We start from the raw sequence: 24,932 nt of genomic DNA, 5'->3' as shown, positions 1-24,932 counted from the left end.
TAAATTTCTTATGTTAGATAACAGAGGTGGGACCAAGTCATGGTTTTGCAAGTCTCAAGTAAGTCTCAAGTCTTTATCGTTAAGTCACAAGTCAAGTCTCAAGTAATGTCAGCCAAGTCAGAGTCGAGTCTCAAGTCACTGGTGTAAAAGTCCGAGTAAAGTCACAAGTCTGAAACTTTGAATTTCAAGTCCTTTCGAGTCTTTACAAAAAAAAAAAAAAAAAAAAAAAAAGAAGAATGTTGCAGTTATATGCTAAATGTAAATATTAGACCATGTAATTTTTAAATCTGTTTTTCTCAACACATGATGAAATACTGAACTTAGAAAATATACACAAATTGTGAAATTGCACCTCTATAAAATGCAGCTCAATTAAACTTAGCTCCAAGAATAATTTTCACTGACAGTTCTGAGATAAGCTGCATGTTATTCTTGGATGCGCTTGTAGGACCGGCTTTAAAATCGCATGACAAAAATATCATACACATTAAAAAAAAAACAGTATCACCAATGTAGCCTGGACAACATTTGCTAGTTAGATGAAGTCAGCTATCTCATCGTAGCAAAAGAGAAGCACCACCATTCTTTATGCAACTTCAACTGTCGGACAAAGTTGGAAGTTGTTCCATCTCTGTCTGTGATTCTCTTCTTGCATGTTTTGCATATTGCATTTCAGTTTTTTGTTGACTACTTCATAGTTTATGTACCTGGAAAAAAAATAACTACTCGCAGCATTTTTGAACGTTTTTTTTTTTTTTTTTTTTTAAATCTGGTTAATTTGATTGGCTGTGCTACAGCTCACGCACACATAGGTACGGAGTGTGGTTTGAATAAATGAATGAATGAATTGAATTAATGGTGCACACTTTCTATATAATATGCGTGTTAAATTTTAGATTTGGGGTGAAATATCAAGTCTTTTCAAGTAAACCGGTTCAAGTCCAATTCAAGTCCCAGGTCATTGGTGTAAAAGTCCAAGTTAAGTCACAAGTCTTAGAACATTTTTTCAAGTCAAGTCTAAAGTCATAAAATTAATGACTCGAGTCTGACTCGAGTCCAAGTCATGTGACTCGAGTCCACACCTCTGTTAGATAATAATAAAGCAAATTATCTGCAAACTAGTAAGTATCTTTAGCTAACTAAAGTATAAAATGAGCATTGAAAAAGTAGAAAGCAGCAGGACATAGAAACACTTACACTACAAGTAAAAGTATTTTAAATCTCCAGTGAAGTACTCAAGCAAATGTACCCAGTTACCTTCCTTCTGATTCTATCTAATATCTCATGCAGTAGTGTTGGGTTTTGTAAGATTAATAGTACTGTTGTACAATGCTGCATCATTTACAGCTACAGACCTTGTCAAGAAATATGTACCAATGTAATGAGAAGATAATATGACAATATGATATCTCATATATATTTTTCAACAACAGAAGAATGAGGAAATCAAATAAAGGGAAAGGTATGAACTGGAGGAAGTCAATGGGAAAATAAACCATGAAACCGTTAAGTCACCTCAGGCAGCAGGAGACCTACAGGAGAGGTTGTTACAGAAGTTCCACCAACCAGTGACACCACACCGTTGCAGTCTACTGCGCAGTGCATCTTGCCATTGGCGGGCAGCATTATCCGAGGTGCTCCGAGGCTGGTCTGGCTAACAGCACTGCACCGGCGCTCGAGGCGGCGGGGCAAGAACAAGGAACCCCGGCGACTGTCGCTCTCCTCAAAGGTGCTGTGCTCATCATCCGCAAAGTCGTTCTCGGAGCCCATGTCTCGTGCACGGCCACGGAAGCTGAAAAGGCTGGCGCGGCTGTTCCTCCGAGGTGAGAAGATTGAGCCACGGATACTGAGAAGAGACTTGGGGGGGTTAGATGAGTAAGGAAAGTAATTATAGAGGACATGAGGCAAAATGCAGCATCTAACTGAACCTGACTGAAGCGTATACATTTTCTACCCGTGTACTTCTGGAAAATGGTAACCTCCAGAGCTACAGCCAACATGAGGTTACACTACTGAGGTTAGCTTAACTTAGCATAAAGATGAAATAGTTAGTCTGTCTCAATATATTCTCTCTACTAGCATCTCTAGGCATCAATAATAAACAAGTAATGTTTAGTCTTTTTACCCCATTAGAGATGGATCTGTTCACAGTCTGCAGCTCATTTAGTTGCTGGTATGGTTAGTCATACAATTCTACATAGTTTCATTAAAAATCTTACCCAGTGTGAGGTTTGGCCAAGCTTACAAGGGATGACCTTGGAAAGCTGATATAGATCTGTATCTATATCAGTAATTTTTCAAGGATTCTTTGACATTGCAAAGAAAAGGCAAGATTGTTCATTTTACATCACATCTTCACAAATGCATACTGATTCGAATAAATATTAGACGACCCTGCCTTGATTTTATTGAACTCGTTTTTATTTACCTGGTTGGGTGAAGAGCATCTCTTCTCATAAGAAAGCCTGTTGGCATCAATAGAGAAGCGGAAGCTGGACCTCTTGATGCTGTCCTCAGACTCAGATTTGTGGAACTTGTCACGGCACCCCCTCTCCTCCTCTTCCTCCCTCTGCTTCCTCTTCTTCCGCCTGTTGCGTCGCTCTTTGGCGCTTTTCGAGCTGAGCTTAGATGTCCCTGAGGAGGACTCGGAGGTAGGGCCTCCTCTCCCGCTGTATTCGCCGCTCTCTGTGGCTGCTGCCGCGGCAACCTGCCAGCCAATCCGAACACAAACACAGTTGTCATAGCAACCCAGCGACTGTCTCAGAGGCTCTGGCGGACTGAAGCGGAGGAGAGTAGCCTGGCAGCTGAGCGCAGCAGCAGAAACAGTAACAGTCAAACATGTCTCAGATACCTTCTAAAAATTGACTTTTGTTTATTTCCAGTTAAACCATTCTTGCATTTATAACATTTATCAAGAAAAACAACAAACTGTGTGGATGCTTAGGTGCTTAGTTCACAGTCTTTTTTAAATGAAACACATTGTCTGTTTCATTGGATATAGCGTTATTGTGATAGGAATGTCTTGGAAATGTGTATGTGCTACACTTCAGTGTAAAACACATAATATATTTTAGCATAAGAATTTAACAGTCTCTCATGGCAACCCCTCAACCTCCTAGTAGATTTATCTTTGGTATCAAGTCCCTTTGAAAGCTCTTGAGTTATGGCATTCATAAATTTGGATGTCTGTGTTGCCCTCCTGCCCGGGTTACAGAAATACCCCATCAGCCTTTTACTGCTGAGGGGTAATAAAAACATCTGAATGCTTGAGCAGAACCACTGAAGGAGATATCAGAGGTGGAGAAGGAGCCCTGAAAAGGCAGCTATGAAATGACTCATGTACATGAATATAATAAGGAAGCAAGAAACAAGCACATTAGAATGTTAAACAAATACTTTTTAAAAATGAAAATTAATGTATTGGTCAATGTTTGATGGTAGAGTTACACTATTAAAGAAAAATGACAGTGCCATTATAGAGTGTAGTTTGCAAACTAATCAGCAACATCCTGTGAAGATACCACTCAACTCAGCACCACTGGCTGCTTAGCCATGATGCATCTGCTGCAGACAGTGCTGAGACCAATCAACGCAATAGAAACGAAGCCATTCCACCCGTTTTATTCCAAGTGTGTTCATTTAAAAGTTGAACAACTACATTATTTAATTTGGCATCTAATATTTTCCAGTCAACCACAACAGCATATCTCCAGAGTTGCCTGGGCCTCATTAACAAAAAGATAAATAAAAACAAAGCTCCCAAACTTCTCTTTCCTCAGCAGTTTGAAACAACATGAATTAATATGGACACTTATTTAACATGATGCCCACATGAAAGAAATGCCAAATAAAATGTTTCAGATAATCACTATAATTAAATAGCTATAGACAGGAGGATACTTGTATATCAGTTCTAAAGAAAAAAAGATGAATGTCCTGCCTGTGCCTCCTCCTGCTGTCTCTTCAGCTGCTCCAGCATAGCCTGGAACTCCTCCTCTTTCTGCTGGGCCTCCTCGATGGTGGCCTGGTTTTGCTCGTCATAAGCCATGGCTACCACAGCCAAGATCAGGTTGACCAGGTAAAAAGATCCCAGGAAGATCACCAGCACAAAGAAGATCATGTAGGGCTTCCCTGCTGCACGCAAAGTCTGCAAAATCCAAAACAGTGGGATTATTTTTAAGACAAGAAAACAAGAAATGGGCACAATATGCACCCTTTAGTCCTCAGAAATAAGGCACAGTGACGCTGTAGAGGCCTACCCACCTGCTGGTAGAGGTTTTCCCAGTAGTCCTGGGTCATGAGGCGGAACAAGGAAAGGAAGGCCCAGCTGAAGGTGTCAAAGCTGGTGTAGCCGTAGTCTGGATTGCGACCTGCTTTTATACATGAAAAGCCCTCTGGGCAGACCCTTTGAGAAAACAACACTTTGGATTAGATGTACTTTTTAGATGTATATTATTTTAAAAGAGAAGTAATAAGAGTAAGTTTGAGGGATCAGAACCCTGAAATTTAGTTATTATTTACACAATGCATACTGTCAATGCAAAGTATAGTAGAACAAAACAAACCATACCTCTGTCCATTCTGACAGATAGAGACAATTTACTTTAATGACACTGCTGCATATAACAGAGTATCACTGTCCATTTAAAAGCTTCCATAATGATTCTCTGGAATATATAATTAATGTTATATATTCCAGCTATACACGAGCCTTTACTGTCATAAAAACAACTTCAATAATCAATTACAAATTACAAAACTACCTGCTCAATCTGACTTGAGACCTGGAACAAAGTGTGAGACAGACATTGAAAATAACTGAGGAATTTTCCATCAACAAATATAAACATTTGCCTTTAACCCCCTGAGATATTGCAGTAGTTAACATGATATGAGAGATAGCATTCAAAAGACTTTAACCCTCTTAAGCCCCAACGCCCCCTGATACGGGGGCAAAAGGCAGGAGATCAGTTAGGCTTGGGGCTTAGGAGGTTAATAGGGAGTCTGGCCTTACTTAGAGCTACTTAGAGTTACTAAGCAGACCACAAAGAAGAAGAAGAAAAAAAAGGATAAATAATCTACTAACACAAGTACAGCACACTGACAAGCATGATGTAACCTTAGATTTTACGCATTTACTCGAGGAAAGAGCAGCAGTTTAGATTCCTGGAATGCTTCTGCACAGTGGCGAGTGTCAAAACTGATTGTGTACATATACTGAGCTTTGTGGTGTAGTCTAATTGGCCATATAAATAAAACATTTTGAGTCTTACCCAGCACCACTGCCATTTCCACAGAGCAGAGCATCCCTACGGCCAGGGAGGTAATAGTAATTTCCTAGAGGGTAGAGGAGACAGAGGGCTGGTCAGTCACAGCAACATCAAAGCATTAAAGGGGTGGATATGAGTAATGGTGGGAAAAGAAGGACAATATGCACCCTGTTGGTTTTTCTTCAGTTTTAGCACATGGCGTAAAAAGTCTGAAGGAAAGGATTTGTTTTTACACTACTCATCTGTTTGGTGGTTTTTCATGATATAAGCACATGTCATCATTTAACTGTGTAATGAGTATATCAGTTATCTTTAGCAGCAAAAATGTTTTTTTTTATTATCCCTTTTTCATTTTAGGTCTTAAAAGAAATGCAAATTTAATCTCTCTGTATCCATCTTCTTTTTCTCTGGCTTGTTATGTGATTGTTGTGTAGCCGGTGCATGTCTTGTTGATAACCAGTGAGTCACCCTTTTCTAACACTTTAAACTGCTCATGCCACACAGATGGGCTATGGGAGAATGATGAGAGGTAGAGAGGGGGTGAAAGTGAAGGGTTTTATTGTTGTGGCGATTATCTGGCACATTTGCCACATTCTCCCACCAGCTCTTGTTGGAGAGCGCAACGCCTGCTCCCAGCCATCGCTGTCACTCTCTATCACGGCAACAAGCCAGCATGCCTGACCTCCCCCCACCACTCGACCACTACCGCCACCACCCTGACCTATCTCTGACTATAACGTAGCCAGTATCTAGGGTGGGAGAGTTGACTGTATTTAACCCCTATGAGCGCCTGGTAGACACGAAACACTTTCACGCCAGTTCATTTGGCTTACTCTCATCGTTGATGTACTCTATCCAGTCGAGGGAGTTTTTTGTGATGTTCTCCAGGAATGTGACGTTCTTCACCAGTGTGTTGTTGCTTTCATGTGTGTTGTTCAAAGTTGTGTTGCTGCCCAAAGGAATGCGCACGCACTTCTGCCTCAGGTTGCCCATGAAGAGCTGGAGGCCGATAAGGGCAAAGACACTGAGACAGAACACGGTGAGGATCATCACATCTGACAGCTTTTTCACTGACTGGATCAGTGCACCAACAATGGTCTTCAAACCTAAATGGAAGAGAAGGCAAGGGGGTACGGGGGTAGGAGTGGGACATCGCAGAATGATTAACGCCTGCTAATTGCAGCCACTAGCTGGTAAAGAAGCTAATAACAGCTTACAGGAGAAAGCAGCCAAAATGATCTGCAGTGGAGGTTCCTGTATGAACTACTTGCAGTCATACTGGAAACCAAGCTGACACAGACCACTGCTGATCATGAATAAACCCCTAGAGAAATTTATGTATTTCATGCCCATCACAGTGCTATGGTTTTGGGGTCTCTGGGAAAATGATCATTAATAAGTCATTGCTTTTATTTGACTGTCACTGAAACGATTCAAGTGAGCTCTTTTTTTGACAGTGCATAGTACTGTGGGATCACTGAAAACCTGCTGCTACATGCACTCAGTGGCGTGCAGTATAAATTGGAGGGTGACTTTGTTATCCTCTGAGACACAGAACTGGTCTCATGAATTTCTTACACATGTGGTTTGTAAGGCATAAAGAAAATGGGTCACCACATACAGGGAAGACCGCACCCCAGCCTTTTTATGTTGAAGAGCTACGGTTTTGTTTATGAGCTTTAGAGACAAATTATTTCTGCAACCTTTGAACATTTTCTTTGTGCATGGTGGAATCAAGTAGTATTATTTAGTTTCTTGCTGAAAATTATATTATATAGACTGGAAGATGTTAGCAATGTTTAGCAAACCCACACTAGATTGATATACTTAGTAGGACATCAAATTTGATGCATAAAGACCGTATGATGATAACACAAACCCCTTGGCTCAGTTCCAAAATTCTTCTGCTACAATTCAACAAACCTAGGCTTTCGTTGGAACACCAAACACTTTATCTGGCACAATTAATCTACAACTTTTCTATTTAAGTTTTTGACGCTGATGGCTGATATGTTTTTTGATATTTATATATCGCCAGGTCAGCTGGGAAAACTGCATGACTGTTAAAGCCTGGTATTTATCCTTAACCTACAACTGAGAATGATATCAGCTCATCTAACTCTTACCAAGAAAATGAGAACGTTAAACCTCTTAACAAAGTAAATTCCCATAACAGAGTGGCATGACATAGAAGACCGATGAGATATTTACATCACTGTTCTTTAAACAACCATTTTTTTCACAGAACCACCTTTTTTATTACCCTTTATCACAAAATGTGTTCTAGTTCCTCAAAAATACCACCATGCACCAGCACTGCTTGCACTGTCACAAAAGAATGAGCTCACCGTGTTTAACTTGGGTCTGAATGTAGCTATGAGAGCCACAAAAAGTAATAGAAAGGGGAAATAGATGATGGTCTTTATCCAAAGAGTCAGTGCCAGTTTTTGTGGATGGTTCACATAAACCGTTCAACAACAACAACAACATTAAAACCATTTATCTAAGACTGTGCAGGACATAACATAGGACCTCCAGGAGAGCCAGTCTGGCTCTGTGGATGTGTGGCTTGCTCCAGCACATTTAACAGATGTTTGATGGATTAGAATCTGGAAGCCAAGTCAACTCCTTGGGCTCCACATTGTCTTTTTAAGGAATGGCAGGACACATTGGGCCTCATTTTCTAATATTTGCCCTGACCCCCCAAAAAGAAGATTTATGACATGTGTGCTTGTCCCGCCTGCATGGAGTCAAAGTGGAAATGAAAAAAGAATAACATACTATAAGACAAAGAAGAAAACAGGCAGAGGGTATGGAGCATGTGATCTGTCAGGCCAAGACAAGAAACTCACTGCAATGAAAAAAAAAAATCCTTCCTATTTTTCAGCATTTGTGGGATAGTGTCAAGAAGTGACGACACCCAAAATACTTTATGATATGATAAAATGAGATAGAGAATACTGGAATATGCTTGGATTTAAAGGCTAAAGCCTATACCTTTCTATTTAGTATTTTGATTTTTGTATATGCAATTTACTTTATTATTGATTATGATGTTTTGGTAAAGTGCAAATAACAGCCAAAAGGCATCATAATTATTTTAATTATTATTAGTAGCAGTATTTATTTTAAATACTTGTGTTTAAATTTCTTAAAGGGATAGTTCATAATTATTTAATTTTTCCATAAAGAAATGACAAATACAGGGACAAGCTATTGATAAATCCCTGACTTGTGCATTAAACATTCATATACACAAATGAGGGCCATTGTCCTGCTTGGGGAGACTGCTGTTGCCATGACAATGATCAGCCAATGTTATCGTCTGGACCTGTCCTGGGTTCTATTGTTGTTGTTGACTGGCGTATGAACATTTTGTTAGTTTGCGCTGTGAATTGCGTTAGTGTTCAGAATGCCGTTACCCAACCACCACTCACCATATCACAATTTCTCCATAAAACAGACAACACTGAACAAGACATGCGCAGGAAAAACAAGGTAAGGAGGAACCCTACACACGTAAGTGCTTACCACCAGAAAATCGGCTTTTGCAATGTCTCATGCAAAAAGGAAAATGAAATAGTGCACAAAAATCTACTCTTAAGGCTCCCAAGGCAAGAATAGATTCCAACCAAAAAGAATTCTGCCTTAAAGGATGTATCTAAAAGCTAAGAATCGTGTCAATCTGTGCAGATTGGAGCCAGATTCCAGCTTTTACTGGCCTTGGGACGAAGGCAGCACGAGGGATGGCGACAGGCGTCGTCAGGCTTAGCTACAGTGAGATGAGCTGAGGGGGAGGGGGTGAGGGGTGTGTGTTTGGATGTTAGCGCCAGTTAGCCATTAGCATTTCCCTAACGCCATGGGCCTTGATGGCTCTCTCACCTGGGATGACTGATATAGTTTTCAGGGCTCGCAGAACCCTGAAGGTTCGCAGTGCTGAGACATTGCCCACGTCCACAAACTCTGTGACATATCTGTAAGGGAAGGGAGGGGGCAGACAGGAAGGAGGGGGTGGGCGGGGATGTGGGGCATTTCAAGAAAGGTGTGGCACAAACACACACACACACACACACACACATCATGCACCCACACATGAGGTGTGACAAGACAAAAAGAGGGTCGTAGGATGGGAAAAGGGGAGAGGAGGGAACGACAAACAGTCACACACAGGACAAAAGGCAGGAGTGCTGGCAGCAGGCGCGGCCTTACCTGGTATTACTGAGATAGTTTTCAAAGCTCGCAAAACTCTGAATGTGCGCAGAGCTGAAACATTGCCTAGGTTTACAAACTCTGTTATATACCTGCAGGATTAAATGCACAGTTACTACACAGCAAAGAACAGGCAAACCCAGTGAGAAACAAAACTGCCCCTCAGACAACCATTACCAACTACAGAACTCTCTCAGACACAATAAGATTATAGTACTATTACATTACGTGATCAGCGTGTAACAAATACAACGTCACACACACACACACACACACAAAAATAGCACTGTAATGCCGAAGGCTGCCTTTTATAGTTTTAAGGCAGATAGCAGAAGTCATTGAGGCATGAGACTAATATGGGCCGAGATACACAGTGCTTTGGGGGCTCACATCCATTATAACAGAGCAGAGTTAAGATTCTTGGCCACAATTTTAAAGCGTACATGAATAAGCTGCAGATTACTGCAGTGCTCTCCGTTTGATCTGTTCTTTTTCTCACATTCAGTGTGCCTTATTAGGCTGTCGGGCTAATTAAAAGCATTTGGCCTCGTAATCTACGCCATATCATGTTAAGCTGATCCTAACTGTGTTTGTCATAATACTTACGCCATGAGGATAACACTGAAGTCCAGCCAGTTCCATGGGTCTCGCAAGAAAGTGAACTTCCCCACACAGAAGCCCCTGGCCAGGATCTTTATAAGGGACTCAAAGGTGTAAATCCCCGTAAATGTGTACCTGGCAAAGAAGGTGAAATGAGTTTTTCTGAGCGTATGACGTCCTCATAACAGTTCTACTTGCCCTCTGACTGTGGATATAACAAAATCTGCTTACTTTTCGAAAAAATCCATTATTAATCTAATCAGGCACTAAATCGTGTCTGTTTTGTATTATTTATAATGTCGATTCTTAGACGGACTTTCTATACATGGTAGACTGGAGTAGGGCTGGGTCTGGCACATACTCATATATAAGCTTTATCATTTAAGAGGGAATTTTAAAACCTCGATATCAATAGAATCTTATGAATCACAAATTAAGTAATTATCAGGACCCAGCGCAAAAATAGTCCTGATTTGAAGATTGTTGTCTCTGTGTGTTCAAAATTAACTGAATAAGGACAGCGAGAAATTCAAATATAAACAACTGGCAACTTACTCTACATTCTTGGCCCAATCCGGGGGATTACTGAGGGTCATGAAAGCACAGTTGGTCAGGATCGTGAACATGATCAATATGCTGAACATCGTGGAAACAAAGTCAAGGATAATGCAGTATTTGGGCACTTGAAGCATATATCATTGTGTTTGGTACATACAACAAGCTCTGACAGTTAAACAGCTGAAACTGATATTTCCTCATCCATCACTGTCACAGTACACAGTACTATATCTTTTCTTCAACTGCTCAGCTGCTGTAAGGACTAAAAAAAAAAGTCTACTTAAAAAGTCTGAGCCAATCATGATATTTAGCGTTCATCAGCAGCCCATTTAAATCCCTCTTTTGTCTGATAAACCTTTAATCCAAATCAAGCTGCATCTGTAGCAAACTCTAAAAGGATATGAGTGCACTAAAACTTTAATAGCTATCCTCCTCAGAGGATTGAAGGGACTTAGGATGTACAAAGCAGGAGTGGCATTGAAACGGAAGATTGCCTTCCCACGATTCAATACTATGAAGGTCTGAAAGAGAGACAAAAGAAATCTGGTTAATATCTGTGTCATACAAAAAACTCATTCTTTTTCAAAAGACCTAAGAGACTGCTGTGTATGTGTGATTGGTTATAACGGTAATAAGGACCGTGTTAGGCTATGTCCAGCTGGATGAGTCCACCGCAGGCAGGACATGTCTGGCACCACAGTCCTACTGGCACAGCAGCTCAGATTAGCATTTAGCACCTCTGTTGGCCCAGGCTTTAAAAGACTCTGGCTTGACTAAGCACATTAATGCTGCACTATGGTTTACAGTTCAGTCTGTCCATGTGCTAAATGTGCTACAGTTTGATAATATGGCGTGATTTAAAAACAAACCCTGTTCGTCTGAGCCACAGATTCAATGCAACTTGCCTTTAGAAGAAAACCTGAACAACTTTGGCGGGATTTTAGACATGTGGGAGGAAACTCTGCCCAATCGTTCACTTAAAATAGTTTATTCAGGGCATCGTGCAGTTAATCTCAAGCTTTTATGAGCTGCAAAGCTTGAACTAGAAAATGTAGACCTGTAATGTATCAAAATTCAGTGCATGAGTCATACCGTAATTGAAAGCTAAATTGGTGTACTTAATGATACTTTGAGGCCTGCAAAGCTAAGAAATTGTGTTAGAGTTATCCACCGATGTCCATTTGGATGTTATTCTTTTACAGCGGAACGTGAAGCGATGACATGAATAACACACCTTCTGATTGCTATAGTAGGGGTCAATGTCCTCCAGAGGGGTGGAGACCAGGCCGGGGGGGATGTCCCCATAAATGAAGGGGAGAGATTTCCCCGCCTCCACATCGCTGTTGGGCTTGGGCCCATTTTCATCGTCGCTGTCACTGCGGCGCTCCACCCGTGGTCTCCGGGCCTCCTCCTCGGCGATGCGCCTTTCAATGGCGGCCAGCGACTCGGGGACGAAGGGGCGGAAGCTGTCAGGTCCGGGCGGTATAAGCAGCTGTGCCATCTTGTCATCCTGCTCCTTCAGAGGGAAGCGAAGGGCTCAGCTGGGATAGGTAGCTGCAGGGGGAAGGCAAGGAGAAATGAACCAAGACCTAAAAAAGCACCAGTAGGAGGAGTGAAGTCATCTACCTGGGACATGTTATAATATAGTACGAACAGGTGGAACTGCTACCTGTGTAAATTATATTAATGAAGTGTGAAGCTGGACCATGTGACATTTCTGGATTTATCACTGACAGTTTGTAACTAGAATGTGAGAAGGGCAAAACATAAGCACAAAATGCTTTTTCTCCCCAAATACTGCTGTGATTATTAGCAGAAGAGAAAACACTAATGACACACAGCATCTCAAAAAAAAATTATATTAGTTCCTTTATTTTTAATATTTACTAAACATGACCAGCTATACTTTACTAAAAAAAAGAAGGATCTAGAGTAGGTCATTTCTTTCTGTAGGGAGTACAAAACCACGGATAAGACCAAAAACAGGGACAAGATTGCAAACCTGCAAATGGCTGGAATTGGGACCATCAGCAAGAAGTTTGGTGACAAGGGGAGAGCTGAAGAAGTGATTATTCTTCAGAAATGGAAGAAATATAAAATAACTATCAGTTACCCTTGATCTGGAGCTCCATGCAAAAATCTTGCCTCGTGAGGTGATGATGATTATGAAAAAGGTGAAGGATCAGTCCAAAATAGGATGAGTTCATTAATAATCTAAAGGTCTTCTTGGTTAGGCCACCAAGGAGACCGTTGGTCACACTAAGCCATAATGGACTGAAATCTTGCAGTGCCCACAAGGTCCCTGTGCTCAAAGAGGCACATGTGTAGGACTGTCTTGTTCACTGTTTGCCAGCGAACTTCCAAATGATTCAAAGAAGCTCGGGAGAAAGTGCAGAAATGAGATGAAACCAGAGTTGAGCTTATTGCAATCAACTTAACCCACTGTCTTGGAGGAAAACAAATGCCGAGTCTGACCCAATGAACAGCAAACACACAGGTCAAAACATTATCTTTTGGGGCTGTTTAACGTCACCTCACGTGTTCGGTGGCCTCAGCAACGCAAAAGGAAAAGGCTGAAAAGGCTTCTGAGGACACACGTCACTAGTGAATAACTGTCAGCGACCCTGTTATTTCATGTCTCTTTTGTGCATCTAGTCTTGGTTAATAAAGTAGGTCTAAAGTAAAAGCTGTGCCATGTGCTGAACAGTTCTTATCCTACCAAGCTAACTGATAAACTGCCATCACAGGGTTTACAGTGCTGATATCAGGGGGAAGTGAGCCCATCTTGACATATGACTACATTACAGTCATAGCAAAACCAGTTTTGGCCAGAAACGTTAACGGTTCAACTATGTTTGCTAGGTTATTAGAAGACGTTTCTGTAAATGTTTGCACTAGTGGAAAGGTTGCTGTAGAGGGACCGATGGCATAGAAAGTAAATGGAAAGCTGGTGCAAATTTAGGCATCAGTTGAAAAGTCTGCAGAGAAATAAAAGGCAGAGCTTTCCCTAAAATATCCACTCCTATTATATATTTCACATCTCTTTCATTTTATCATGCTGTTAGAATGATACCCAATTTAGACATTTGCTAAAGTTTTACAGAGATTTCTTCTTCTTTTTATTATTATTATTGTTGTTTTATTCATTCCATAAAAGATCCTGCAGAAAGGAATCATGGTGATCTGATTCATTCAGTTCAGACTTAGCTGTGTTTAAAGCATTAGGAAAATGTGGCAGGTCTGACCCAAAAGATAGTCTGCCATTGTTCCGCCAAAAAAACCCACTCTTATTCAGACATGTTCAATTACCATCACAATTAGGCACATATGACTTTCATATTTTGACCATGCAATCACTATTATGCTTCTAACATAGTGACATGAAACCAGTTTGCAAAGATTTGGAAGCATTTGAAAGGCTGGGAGAGAAAACGCATGAAAAGAGCAGATTTCACATGCAAATGGTCCTGAGTGACTAATACCAAATCGAGTGCCTCACTGTATAACACAATAGTGTGGCATTTGCAGTTTTTATAACCAGTGAATGACAAACAGGAATCATCTCACAATCATCACATGGAAAATAATAAGTATGATCTGGTTATAAACCATCAATACACTTTGAGACAGAGGCAAAAAAACAACAACTGTCTCTGACTACAAGGTAAACTATTTAAGCAAAGCAGGTCCCAGTCTTCACTTAGGCAGTCAAAAGGGACTCTGAAGTCAGTGACATGCCTTCAGCTGATTCACTGGGACACAAAAGTAGCCAGCAGCAACAGAGGTGGACAGCAAAAGGAACAAAAAAAACAAAACATAATAGGAAAAAAAGAGAGTGTCACTGAAGAGAATCTTGGTCTACTTTTTGTTAATGCTGCATTCTGCCGTGTGGAGAAAGCAGCATCTGCAGAATGAGAGGAGCCACTGTCCTTTTACTGCTAATTAATTGGCGCACAGCCTCAAATTAGAAAAAAAAAAGCCTGTTTTTCCAGTGACTTTCAGCAGAAACAAATGAAGCAGGCATTAATTACAGGCTTTTTATTACTTCCTCCCTCAATCAGCCACACTACCCGATTCCTCCTGCCAACCATCTACTGTACCACCCTTCACACCCAGAGGCCCACCCTGTTCCCACAGGATGGAAGGGAAGAAACACAAACAAGATTTTCTCCCCTGCCAAAAAAACAATTAAAAAAAACCCTTGATGAGCCATCAGCTGGTTCACGGTGCCGCCCAGTCGCTGCAGTCTCACAGGTGGGTCCTGTTCCCTGTGGGATCTTATACTGCCACAGAAAACAGGAACCTCCCCTCTGGCGACCTCAAAAGTGATGTCTCCTTGAATCATCAGCTTTTCTTCCTTTTCCAAACGGAAATGGAGGACCTGAAACTGCCACACTCGGCTGCCATCTAATTTGCCTTCCATTTTAAAAGGAGGTAAAAGTATAAAAATGTTTTATGTTTTCTTTTTTAAATTTTTATATTTAGGTCTTAAAAACAGGGGACAGTCTGGAATGCAGAGTCATCCACTAAGAGTACAGGGATTAAGCCATGATGTTGGCAAATATGAGTTTACCAGATTTAGACTTTATACTCATGCCTATCAAACCACATCTAACCTAAATCACAACCAATATGTAAATCCAAACTATGCCTGGTAACAAATCAATACAGGGTTATTTGCTTTCTTATTAGAGTTAGAAAGGTTAAATAAGAAGACTGATGCCACTGTGGTGTCTAAATCTGAAGCATTTGCTTTATTTATTTATTCTTCCCCCCAAAGCTAAAGGAATTTACACTATATAACTGCTGTCAACTTTCATGTCATACTCAGATCTGGTACGGGCTGATTGTTCCCAATTTGAAAGCTACCTTCTATTACTATGGAATTTAAACTTTATTGATCACAAGCCTTTTCAACTAATCACATAGACATTATATTTTATTATGGTAAAACATTAATAAAAACAAAAAAGACAATGGTTCAAACTCAACAGTTTACTGGAAAGGAGAATTAGAGAACCCCAGAGAACATACACACACAGATTTCCCATAAAACACATCTGCTTGTGTCCCAAAAACTGCCTCGGGATCCAGTGTTGTGACATGTGTCCTGACAGCTTGTCTAGCATGAGATGCTGGGTGGTGGGTTGTTAGCTGTTCTGCCTTACCAACCCCATAGCCAAAACATCCACACCCACTTTTGAACTCTGTTATCAGTGTGGTCATCCCTGGACTCACTGACAGAAACCAAAAACATGTCATGTATACATTTCTGACAGTGATCTGATTCACATGCAGAAAGCTCTCATTTGTGCAGTATTACAGATTCTCATCTAGGTGTGTCATGCAATTCAAAACAAGAGCATGTAAAGGAGATTTTTAAAGGGTTAGTATTGGACACTCATTGCTGTGGGCAAAAATGCTCCTTACATTTTAGGATTTAGATCCTCCAGTATCAGTCAGAATTTCTATCAAAGACTAAATGACATAGGTGTGCCAGCACTGCTTTAGGACAGCTCAGAAAAATGACTGAATCTGTCCTTTAAGGTGCCTTTCAATGGCTCCCCTGAATGCCCTTGAGCAAATATGTTAAGTCTCCCCCCATTAAGAACAGACGGTTCACTGTCCATGGTGCTAAAGGCTAGAGCAGCTGCCTTAGAAACAAACAAGTGGAAACCTGCCTGAATGTATCAGATATTTTGAAAGCAGCATACAGCTTCTGTACAGACAAATAAACCCACCTGGATTGCTCAAATAGAATGATTTTAGCTGACTTGGTGTCAAAAGGTCCTGTTGTCCGTGGTGTTTAAAGAAGAAAAGAAGAAGAAGAAAAACGACTACACGAGAAAACACTGAGATTTTTTACATGATAACTATGTGAACACACACCGGCTCCCCTACTGCGTGTTTATCTGGACTTTATAGCCCTTTGAAAAGGCTCTTAACCGCCTGTGATAGGCCAGATAGGTGAGATACGTGTATGCTATTTTGCGTATTCATTTTTAACCCACTAATGGCGACTGGTAGAGAGACTGGGACTGGTTGGAAGTGGCTTGCGAAGCTTATTAGAAACCAGGAAAATAGAGACGGCGGGTTTCAGGCAGTACCTTAATTGTTTCAAAACGAGAAGAGGGGGCCGCGGCAGTCGTCGCCATATTGATGATAACCTCCAGCTCTCCGGAAAAAACGACACTTTGAGCTTTATATTTGCCACAAACGAGACCCTGTCGAGTGAGCCGCGGCCATTATGTCCTCACTCCCTCCAGATACGCCACCAGCAGCACGACAATTCTCAGGAGCCGGGAAAAGAATAAATAAATAAATAAATAAAAATAATTAAATCTTAACACACACAGACACGGTAAGCGACCGACCGAGGTTGACGTGTATAATTGTTCCCGCCACCCGACCAACACCCCTACAGGTAAAGTCTGGGGCCCACCTGAGGGTCGAAGTCAAACAGGTATCACTTATAGTCGTTAATCAGATATTTTTATCTCTTGCTCGCTCCTTTCCATATCCACAATTATCCACTGAATGAGTCTGGGCGTGTCCTTGGCAGATGTGTGTCTACTCGTTGTAATCAATCCCTGACACTGACAGCTTCTGGTGTACCAAAAATAAATACGTCGGCGTTATTGTCGTTGACACCTCAGTTGCTGGCTTACCTCAATGAAACCTGTTTAAATGCAGTCACCCCTTTGCGTCACCCTGTCAGGAGTAAGCAACATTTTCACACTGAAGGGGCCTGTAAATAAGAGGGCTAGTCCCTCCCAGCACGTCGGTGAGGATGCTAATATTTGAAGCCCGTGTTTGGCACGACGTGAAGGTTATCTGTCATGTGTTATTCATTTTTCTTTCAACATTTGTTTGGAAATGGGAGTAAAATACGCAACTTAAGCTCAAGACAAATATAAATAGTATATTTGATGAAGACTGCATGTCTGCGTAATTAAAACAATCTTGAAGAAAGGGAATACATACATATATATATATATATATATACATACATATATATATATATATATATATATATATATATATATATATATCAGCAACACGGGCTTTTAATATCTATCTATCACCCGGGCAATTAGTGGAGGAATATCAAAAATGGAATATAAAACATTAATGTTGATGCCACAGACTGCTCAACACAAGAGTTCAGAAAAGCCTTATTGCCTCGGACAAGAAACATCTAAAATGATGAGACCCTCCTCAAAAGATGTGAACACTCACCACCATTACGGTGCCCAGCAGGTAAAGACCCTGGAGGTAGATCCCATATTCCTCAGAATAATCCCTTCTTCCAGCGGAGAATCACTCAGTTTAAGATTAGAACGCTTTCCTCTTCCTATTGACAAATTCCGGTCGATGCTTAATGGCTTATTATTTAATAAGGACTCGTCTGATTTCTTCCTTTTTTCTATCCGCCCTTGTTGGCCATGGAGGAATCAATCCGCGCTTCCGGTTGGTTAGGCATCACAGACTGGGAATGGATGTACTCAAAGCTGTGACTGCCGCAAGATGGCCTGAGCGTACACTTCTAGAAAACACAAGTGAAAGAGAGAGCCAACAACCTGTTGTCATCCACAAACATTAAGAATTTGAAAAAGAGATTCAGAATGTAAAAGCAACGCTTTATATTTAAGTTCGTACTATTTTAATTTGCCTGTTTTTTTTTTTAAATTATGGATTTTTTTCGATCTACTTTGTGTTATTTTTCATAAAGCTATATCGACATATTACAGTTATTTGGCTGCAAAAAAATAAAACATAACAAATGCTGCATGACTTTGTTTCTATCTTTTTCGGCAACGGTTACACGTTTTTAATTTGGCTTCAATTCTATTGGCCACATAAGTTAAAATATTGTTTTTACTGCTTGTAATGTGCAGGTTTTGCTCACGTTCAGATTGTTGTCTCGCTATATAAAAGGTAAGTATTTATAGATTGCTGATAATTTGGTGAAGACAGAGTGGAGATTAGGTTTTTCAGACATGTGCGTGCTCACGTGCAGACCTGTACACCCCTGTGTGTTTTTCTTGTGGATTTATGCCACCTGGTGGACAGACTACGTAATTACATCGAGATTCGATTATGTAACGCCTACATTATGGAAAGTTTGCTCTCCTCTGTTGTTGGAATAAAATGGAGCCCTTGTGAAACGAGCGTAGTCACAGTATGGAGTGTAAGCTGTCACCTTCACAACAGGAAATACAGCCACCATTATAATTAAGTTTTAAGTGGCATGAAAGTTGCATAATCATAGCTGAGTGAACAGACAGGTGGACTCCATTTGGGAAATGAAAAAGAGTCACTCCTCACAGTCACTATGAGCAGAAGTGGATACACCCTTAAGCTCAGTGTAGCATGCAGGGAGTTTCACTTCACAATGAGAACACAGCTGACGGCTGCTCTAAACACATTTTAACAATCAGGTTAAGTTACTTTTTAGCATATGGAAATGTATTGTATTTGTAATGTCACGTTTGTCTTCTGTTAATAAAATTAAGAGTAGACTATCCATCCATCCTCTTCCACTTATCCTTATCAGGGTCACGGGGGCAGGGGCTGGAGCAGGGGCGATTTTAGCCCATTTTTGGGGATGCTTCAGCACCCCCAAAATGAATCAAAGCACCCCCAAAGATTTCTTACTTTTTTTGGACAATATTTGCTGTCTGTGTGACACACTGCTAAAAACATAAAAACCATACAGTACTTGGTTGAGACATAACATTTTAACAACAAAAGTATAGATAACACCCCCCCCCCCCCCCAAATGGTTTGTTCCAGCTCGGCTCTCCCCTACTCTGGCTCTAGCTCCATTGCTGCCAGAGCGGCAGCAGACGCAGCAGAGCGGTGCCTGGCTTAAAACAGGACATATTAGCTGCATTTAACCTTCAGTTACTCTTTATATAGTTAGGTAGGAGTCATAACATGTTTCTTTTTAGCTGAAAAACATTACACCCAGGTAACCTGCAGTGTTGAAAACATGTTTTCCGACGATGTTTGCTACCCTACAATCGGTCCTGCTCTGTAGTAAAATCAGCGACATTTGACCGTCCTGTTGCTCCCACTGAAATGTATACAGCCAATTTAAAATCTAAAACTTAAAATTGTCCGTAGCCTACTGTTGTTACCACTACGGAAGAGGATTAGGGCCACTGGGAAAAAAAAAAAGAGTGGGCACATGTTTTTTTTCTTCTTTTCCAGAATTCTGAGAAAAAAGTCAGAATTCTGAGATTAAAGTCAGAATTCTGAGATTAAAGTCAGAATTCTGAGAAAAAAGTCAGAATTCTGAGATTAAAGTCAGAATTCTGAGAAAAAAGTCAGAATTCTGACTTTAATTTTTGCTCAATTCTGAGAAAAAGTCAGAATTCTGATTTTAATCTCAGAATTCTGACTTTCTCAGAATTCTGACTTTAATCTCAGAATTCTGACTTTTTTCTCAGAATTCTGATTTTTTCTCAGAATTCTGAGAAAAAAGTCAGAATTCTGAGATTAAAGTCAGAATTCTGACTTTTTTCTCAGAATTCTGGAAAAGAATATAAAAAACATGTGCCCACTTTTTTTTTTTTCCCAGTGGCCCTAATCCTCTTCCGTATACCACTGTCCTGTTTGAAGTGGATACTATCTAGCTAACTGACTGAATGCCCATAAACCTTAAAACTCCGGTTGTGTGTGTGTTTGTGTACAGAGAGACAGCCAGGTTCATAAGGGATATAAGGAAGTTTTTTCAAAAAAAGGAGCCACATTCAGGTAAAAGTGTAAAATCAAATGATCCGTCAATCAAAAATAATGTTGGATCAGTGTTTCAATATTTATATCTTTTATTAGATGTTCATGTGGTTTGGTTATTTGCCTTTTGGTTGAAAGTAGACTGAGAGTGGACTTTTTGTTAGTGATCTTAATAGTATTTTTTCATATTAATGTAATTTTTCATCTAATTGAATACAATCTATTTGTGTATGATTGTCAGTCCAAAGAGGGAGAGAGGAAAGAGGGGAATGTGAGGAGAAAGTACAAGGTCAGGAAGAACCAGGTAAGAAAACAGACAGGGAACAGTGACAGGCACAACAGAAACTGTTAAACTGACAAAGAGAAAAAACCTGATTTTACTCATACAATCTGGAAGTTGTGTCCTCCCTATATTAAAGCTGCTATACAGAATCTGCAAAACAAACTGGGTTGAAACAATTTTGACCCTCTTTAACAACATTCCAACATAACATTATCATTGATTGGGGAGATTAAAATTAATCATATATTTTTATGTGGTTCAGCCACAACTCTACTAAAACCTCAGCCAGTAATACGTAGGCCAACTTTTGGACCGTCCAGTTGTCTGTATGACTGCCGCAGTACAGTATCAGAAAGTGCCAAACGGTGCCCTGGTGGAGTGAGGAGCTGTAAAGAGAAGCAGAGTGCTCTGTTTATATTCTAAAAGTGTTTTAAGCTGGCTTGTTTCAAAGATTCTGTACAGCAGCTTTAAATGTTTTCCAAAAGCACACATACACTTATCAGTGTTTCTCAAACTTTTTACAGTATGTACCACCTGATAAAAATGTCAAGCTCTCCCAAGTACCACTATGAAAGCATGAAACTCATAAATCTTACAACACAAAATTAGTATTATTAAATCAGTAAAATTAGTATCTGCAGTAAAGATTTTTATTTGTAATAATTTATTCTGTTTTGGGAGTGTTTTTTATGTATCTGTATTATATTATACATACACATTAAAAGTGAATCTCTCTCCAAATGCACTCAGTTTACTTCTTACTCACTATGAGCATCATTCATTATTCTCCTCCAGTAATTAAGGTTAGGATGTTTTTTTTTTTTTATTCCAATCCATTCTTCTTTTGCAGCATTTAAATAACCTTCATCAGATTTGATGGTTTTGTTACAGACTTTTCAAAAAAAGTGTTTTGCCTTTCTTTCTCAAATGTGGGGATTAAATTGTGTTAAAATGTACACAACAGTAATGTCATGTTTTGAGACGAGGACCCAGGCACAGAGAGACTTGTTGAATTTAAGAATCATATGATTTAAGAAAGAAATTTGCAGACTTGCACAGAGATGGTAAAATTATGATGACTAATAACGGAGACGAAGACAACAGACGATGAGGACAGGGAGGAACAGGGGTTTAAATGCACCAAGGAGAGAGTCGGAGAGAACTTGGGACAACTGGAGACATTTAAGGATACAGGGACTGACCGAGACAGGGAAGAAGTCTCATTGTGACGTGTAAAATTTATCTTGCCTGGCTGGGCAGCTCTCTGGGTACTCAGCACCCCCAAAGCTCTAATCCTAGAATCGCCCCTGGGCTGGAGCCTTAACCAGCTACCACAGGGAGAGTGGCAGGGTACACCCTGGACAGGTTGCCAATCTGATACAGAGAGACTTAAAACCATTCACACTCACTTTAAAAGTAGACTAGCTGGTCAAAATGTGCAGTGACTTTTACATAAATGGAAGCAGAGACCATGCACTCATTCCTGGCTGAAGAATTGTGAAATGTTATTACTTGGATAGTTAAATAACTGTCTACTATATTGTAATAAATTTTTTCATATAAGCTGGCTATTAGCTTGTGGAGGAAGTGAGAACCAATCATTTAGCAAAAGAAACAATGAAACACTATGAGAACAATTCACCAGCAGAGCTTACAGCAACAACAGCCAGTTGTGAGCATAAGACAGCAGCAACGTTGGTGAAAACAGGCTTTATGTCACAATGCTGGTTGAGATAAAATATAGATTTCTCTTTGGTAAGTTTTAATCAATATTAATTTTTAGATTTGACCAGGCAAGCACTGCTTGCCTTGCTTGTCTAGCTCAGCTGCAAAATAGCTAATATGCAATGTAAATGCAAATGTAAATAAACAAGCTCATAACATTTCATAACAGAACTAGAACAATGTTAGATTCAACAGAGTTTATACATATTTATAAGTACAGACAAATAACAATTTGTCTGCAGTGTTATCAGTGCTGCTGTCTGTTCTCTCTGTCGTTTCTTTAATAATATCTTTCCATTTCAACTCCTACGACATCATATTAAATGTTTCCAAATACATACAACTACAACTTCTGCTACTTGACTACAACTACAACTAATAATATTAAAGATATATTTTTTTACATTTTCACGAGCGATGATCTATATAAAAAAGCAAAATCTGTACATGAAATAATACTATCAATCACTGATAACAGTATTATATCATATTCATTATACTGAATATATGTAAATTACATAAATTAACCCATTTTACCTACAACCCATCTTGATCTTTGGTCAAGATCTTAAGAACTTAAGTCTGTATAAAGAGTGACTACCCCAGTTCATTCCTGCTCATGACAACCTGTTCTACACAACATGCTGCATGTAAAAGATGCACACAGCTTCTGAAAAGTGAAACCAGTGTAACAGTGCCATAAACCTGTATTCTTTCTAATGCATATAAGGGGGGAAATCTCACCATCAGCCCCTTGGATCTATAACCTCAGTAAACACTTCCCTGATGAGTTTATGGTCTCAGTGTCTAGTTTCAAGTCTTGAACTACTGATCACAGCATGATTTTCATTTTCTAACTTTTAGCTCACATTATGGCCTAAAAGGAGTACAAAGCACAGTATGGTTTCAGGGCAGGCAAGCCACTACCACATGAGCATACAGGCTACAGTCAGATCCAACCCTCACTGACCAGGTTAGGTTTTACACATCAAAATGAGAGCAGTCAAAAAAACATATACCATTTTGAAGCCATTCCCATCCAGATGAAAATATATTTGCATGAGAAAACAGATCTGGGAAGTTGTGGTTTTTGATATTGCTGGCAAACTAATATATGTATATGTATATGTATAATATATGTAACTTAATGTCCTATTATAATTACATTTAATTTTGGCTAACTTAAAACTTAAAAGAAAAATTTCTTACCTAGAAAAAACTGATCAAATGGCTCTTTAAAGTGTCATTTAGACACAATGCCAAGGAGGAAAACCACCAGCAATAATCTGAAAGACGCAACTGCTGCTGCCTATTGATTCTGGGAAGTGAAGGGTATTTCCAAACAATTAGAAATCCATCGTTCTATGGTTAGAAACATTTTTCACAAGTGCAAAACATTCAAGATCAAACTGCGCAATGCTCAGACTCTACAGCCCACAGACTGCATGTTAAATGTTGCAAGGAAAAGGCCTTGGAACATTGTGGCACAGCTTATGATTATAAAGTTGCAGCTGAACAAAGCACAAGACTTTTGGGATAATGTCCTTTGAACAGATGAAACCAAAGTGGAGATGTGTGGTAACAATGCACAGCACCACGGTTGGTTAAAACCAAACAGAGAGCATATCATCATCAACACCTCACATCAGTTGTCAAACACGATGGTGGAGGGGTGACGGTTTGGGCTTCTTTTGCAGGCACAGGACCTCAGATCCTTGTTGCCATTGAATTCACCTTGAAATCCTCTGTATACCAAAGTACCAGAGTGATTGTAGGGTCATTGAACATTGCTGCTACATGACACAAGCCTTTGAATAAAACTCCACTGACAGTCAGTGATGTAATCAAGACAAGTCATGCAAACAATCTTAACTGAGATAATGAGATTAGAGAAGATTGTTTAAAAAAGTTAAGCTTTCAAAGCATTGTAATTAAATAAATCATCTAGAATACTGCAGGAACACATAAGAAGCGCCAAACAATGTTTCCAAAGTTGGGTTCACATATGTCCTCCTTGGCAGCTCTCTGCGACTGTGCCATGTTTCATTAGTGGCACAGTGAAGAATTTGGGAACCTTGTTCAGACTGTGGGTTGTCATAATTAGGTTGTAGCCTGTCACTTTGTTCAAAGGACAGGATCCCATTTGGCTTTGTCGCTTTGTGTAAAGCTCCAAATTAGCCCTCTCTCTTTGCTTGTCTTCCTGTTAGACCTTTAAATCTGGGAAAACAAAAACATTTTTTTTGTGTTTTCAAGATGAATTTTCAAGATGAATAGAGAATATAGACTGAATAGCACACATTCTTTACACTGCTTGATTAAAGGCTTCCCAGGTTTACATAAATTTATGCAAGAATAGCATTTACATAAGCCTACCAACAAATAGAGGATAACATACTGTTGTCTGCATCATCATCTTTTTATTACACATAGCTATACCAGGGTTAAAAGATCTGCTGCCATGAACATGAAGTGAAAGCATTTAGTGTAAGGCAACAAGATGGAAACAATGTGACAGTTTAACACCTTCTACCCGTTTATCTCACAGT

At 39.9% G+C, this 24,932-nt stretch overlaps 1 protein-coding gene across 2 annotated transcripts in view; it reads right to left on the bottom strand.

The window, feature by feature from the left end:
* Nucleotides 1-18,233, bottom strand: part of scn1lab (sodium channel, voltage-gated, type I like, alpha b) — a 43,129-nt gene extending 24,896 nt beyond the window's left edge. Inside the window, exons 1-12 of one of the 2 annotated variants that reach the window (XM_039607179.1) lie at nt 17,877-18,233; nt 11,872-12,191; nt 11,040-11,158; nt 10,635-10,724; nt 10,086-10,214; nt 9,153-9,244; nt 6,104-6,376; nt 5,274-5,337; nt 4,264-4,405; nt 3,941-4,147; nt 2,429-2,707; nt 1,516-1,857 (exon numbers count right to left, since the gene is read on the bottom strand). In XM_039607179.1, coding sequence (XP_039463113.1) covers nt 1,516-1,857; nt 2,429-2,707; nt 3,941-4,147; nt 4,264-4,405; nt 5,274-5,337; nt 6,104-6,376; nt 9,153-9,244; nt 10,086-10,214; nt 10,635-10,724; nt 11,040-11,158; nt 11,872-12,138 — 2,004 coding nt within the window. In that variant the 5' untranslated portion in view covers nt 12,139-12,191; nt 17,877-18,233. Of the gene's footprint in view, nt 1-1,515; nt 1,858-2,428; nt 2,708-3,940; nt 4,148-4,263; nt 4,406-5,273; nt 5,338-6,103; nt 6,377-9,152; nt 9,245-10,085; nt 10,215-10,634; nt 10,725-11,039; nt 11,159-11,871; nt 12,192-17,876 lie in introns of those variants that run through there. The other variant, XM_039607180.1, reaches the window with a different exon arrangement.
* Nucleotides 18,234-24,932: the final 6,699 nt, after the last annotated feature.

The sequence above is a fragment of the Oreochromis aureus genome, linkage group 23 (assembly GCF_013358895.1).
Source record: "Oreochromis aureus strain Israel breed Guangdong linkage group 23, ZZ_aureus, whole genome shotgun sequence".
Lineage (NCBI taxonomy): Eukaryota > Metazoa > Chordata > Actinopteri > Cichliformes > Cichlidae > Oreochromis > Oreochromis aureus.
The sequence above is the reverse complement of the archived record's forward strand: the minus strand, read 5'-3'. Positions and strand labels throughout refer to the sequence as shown.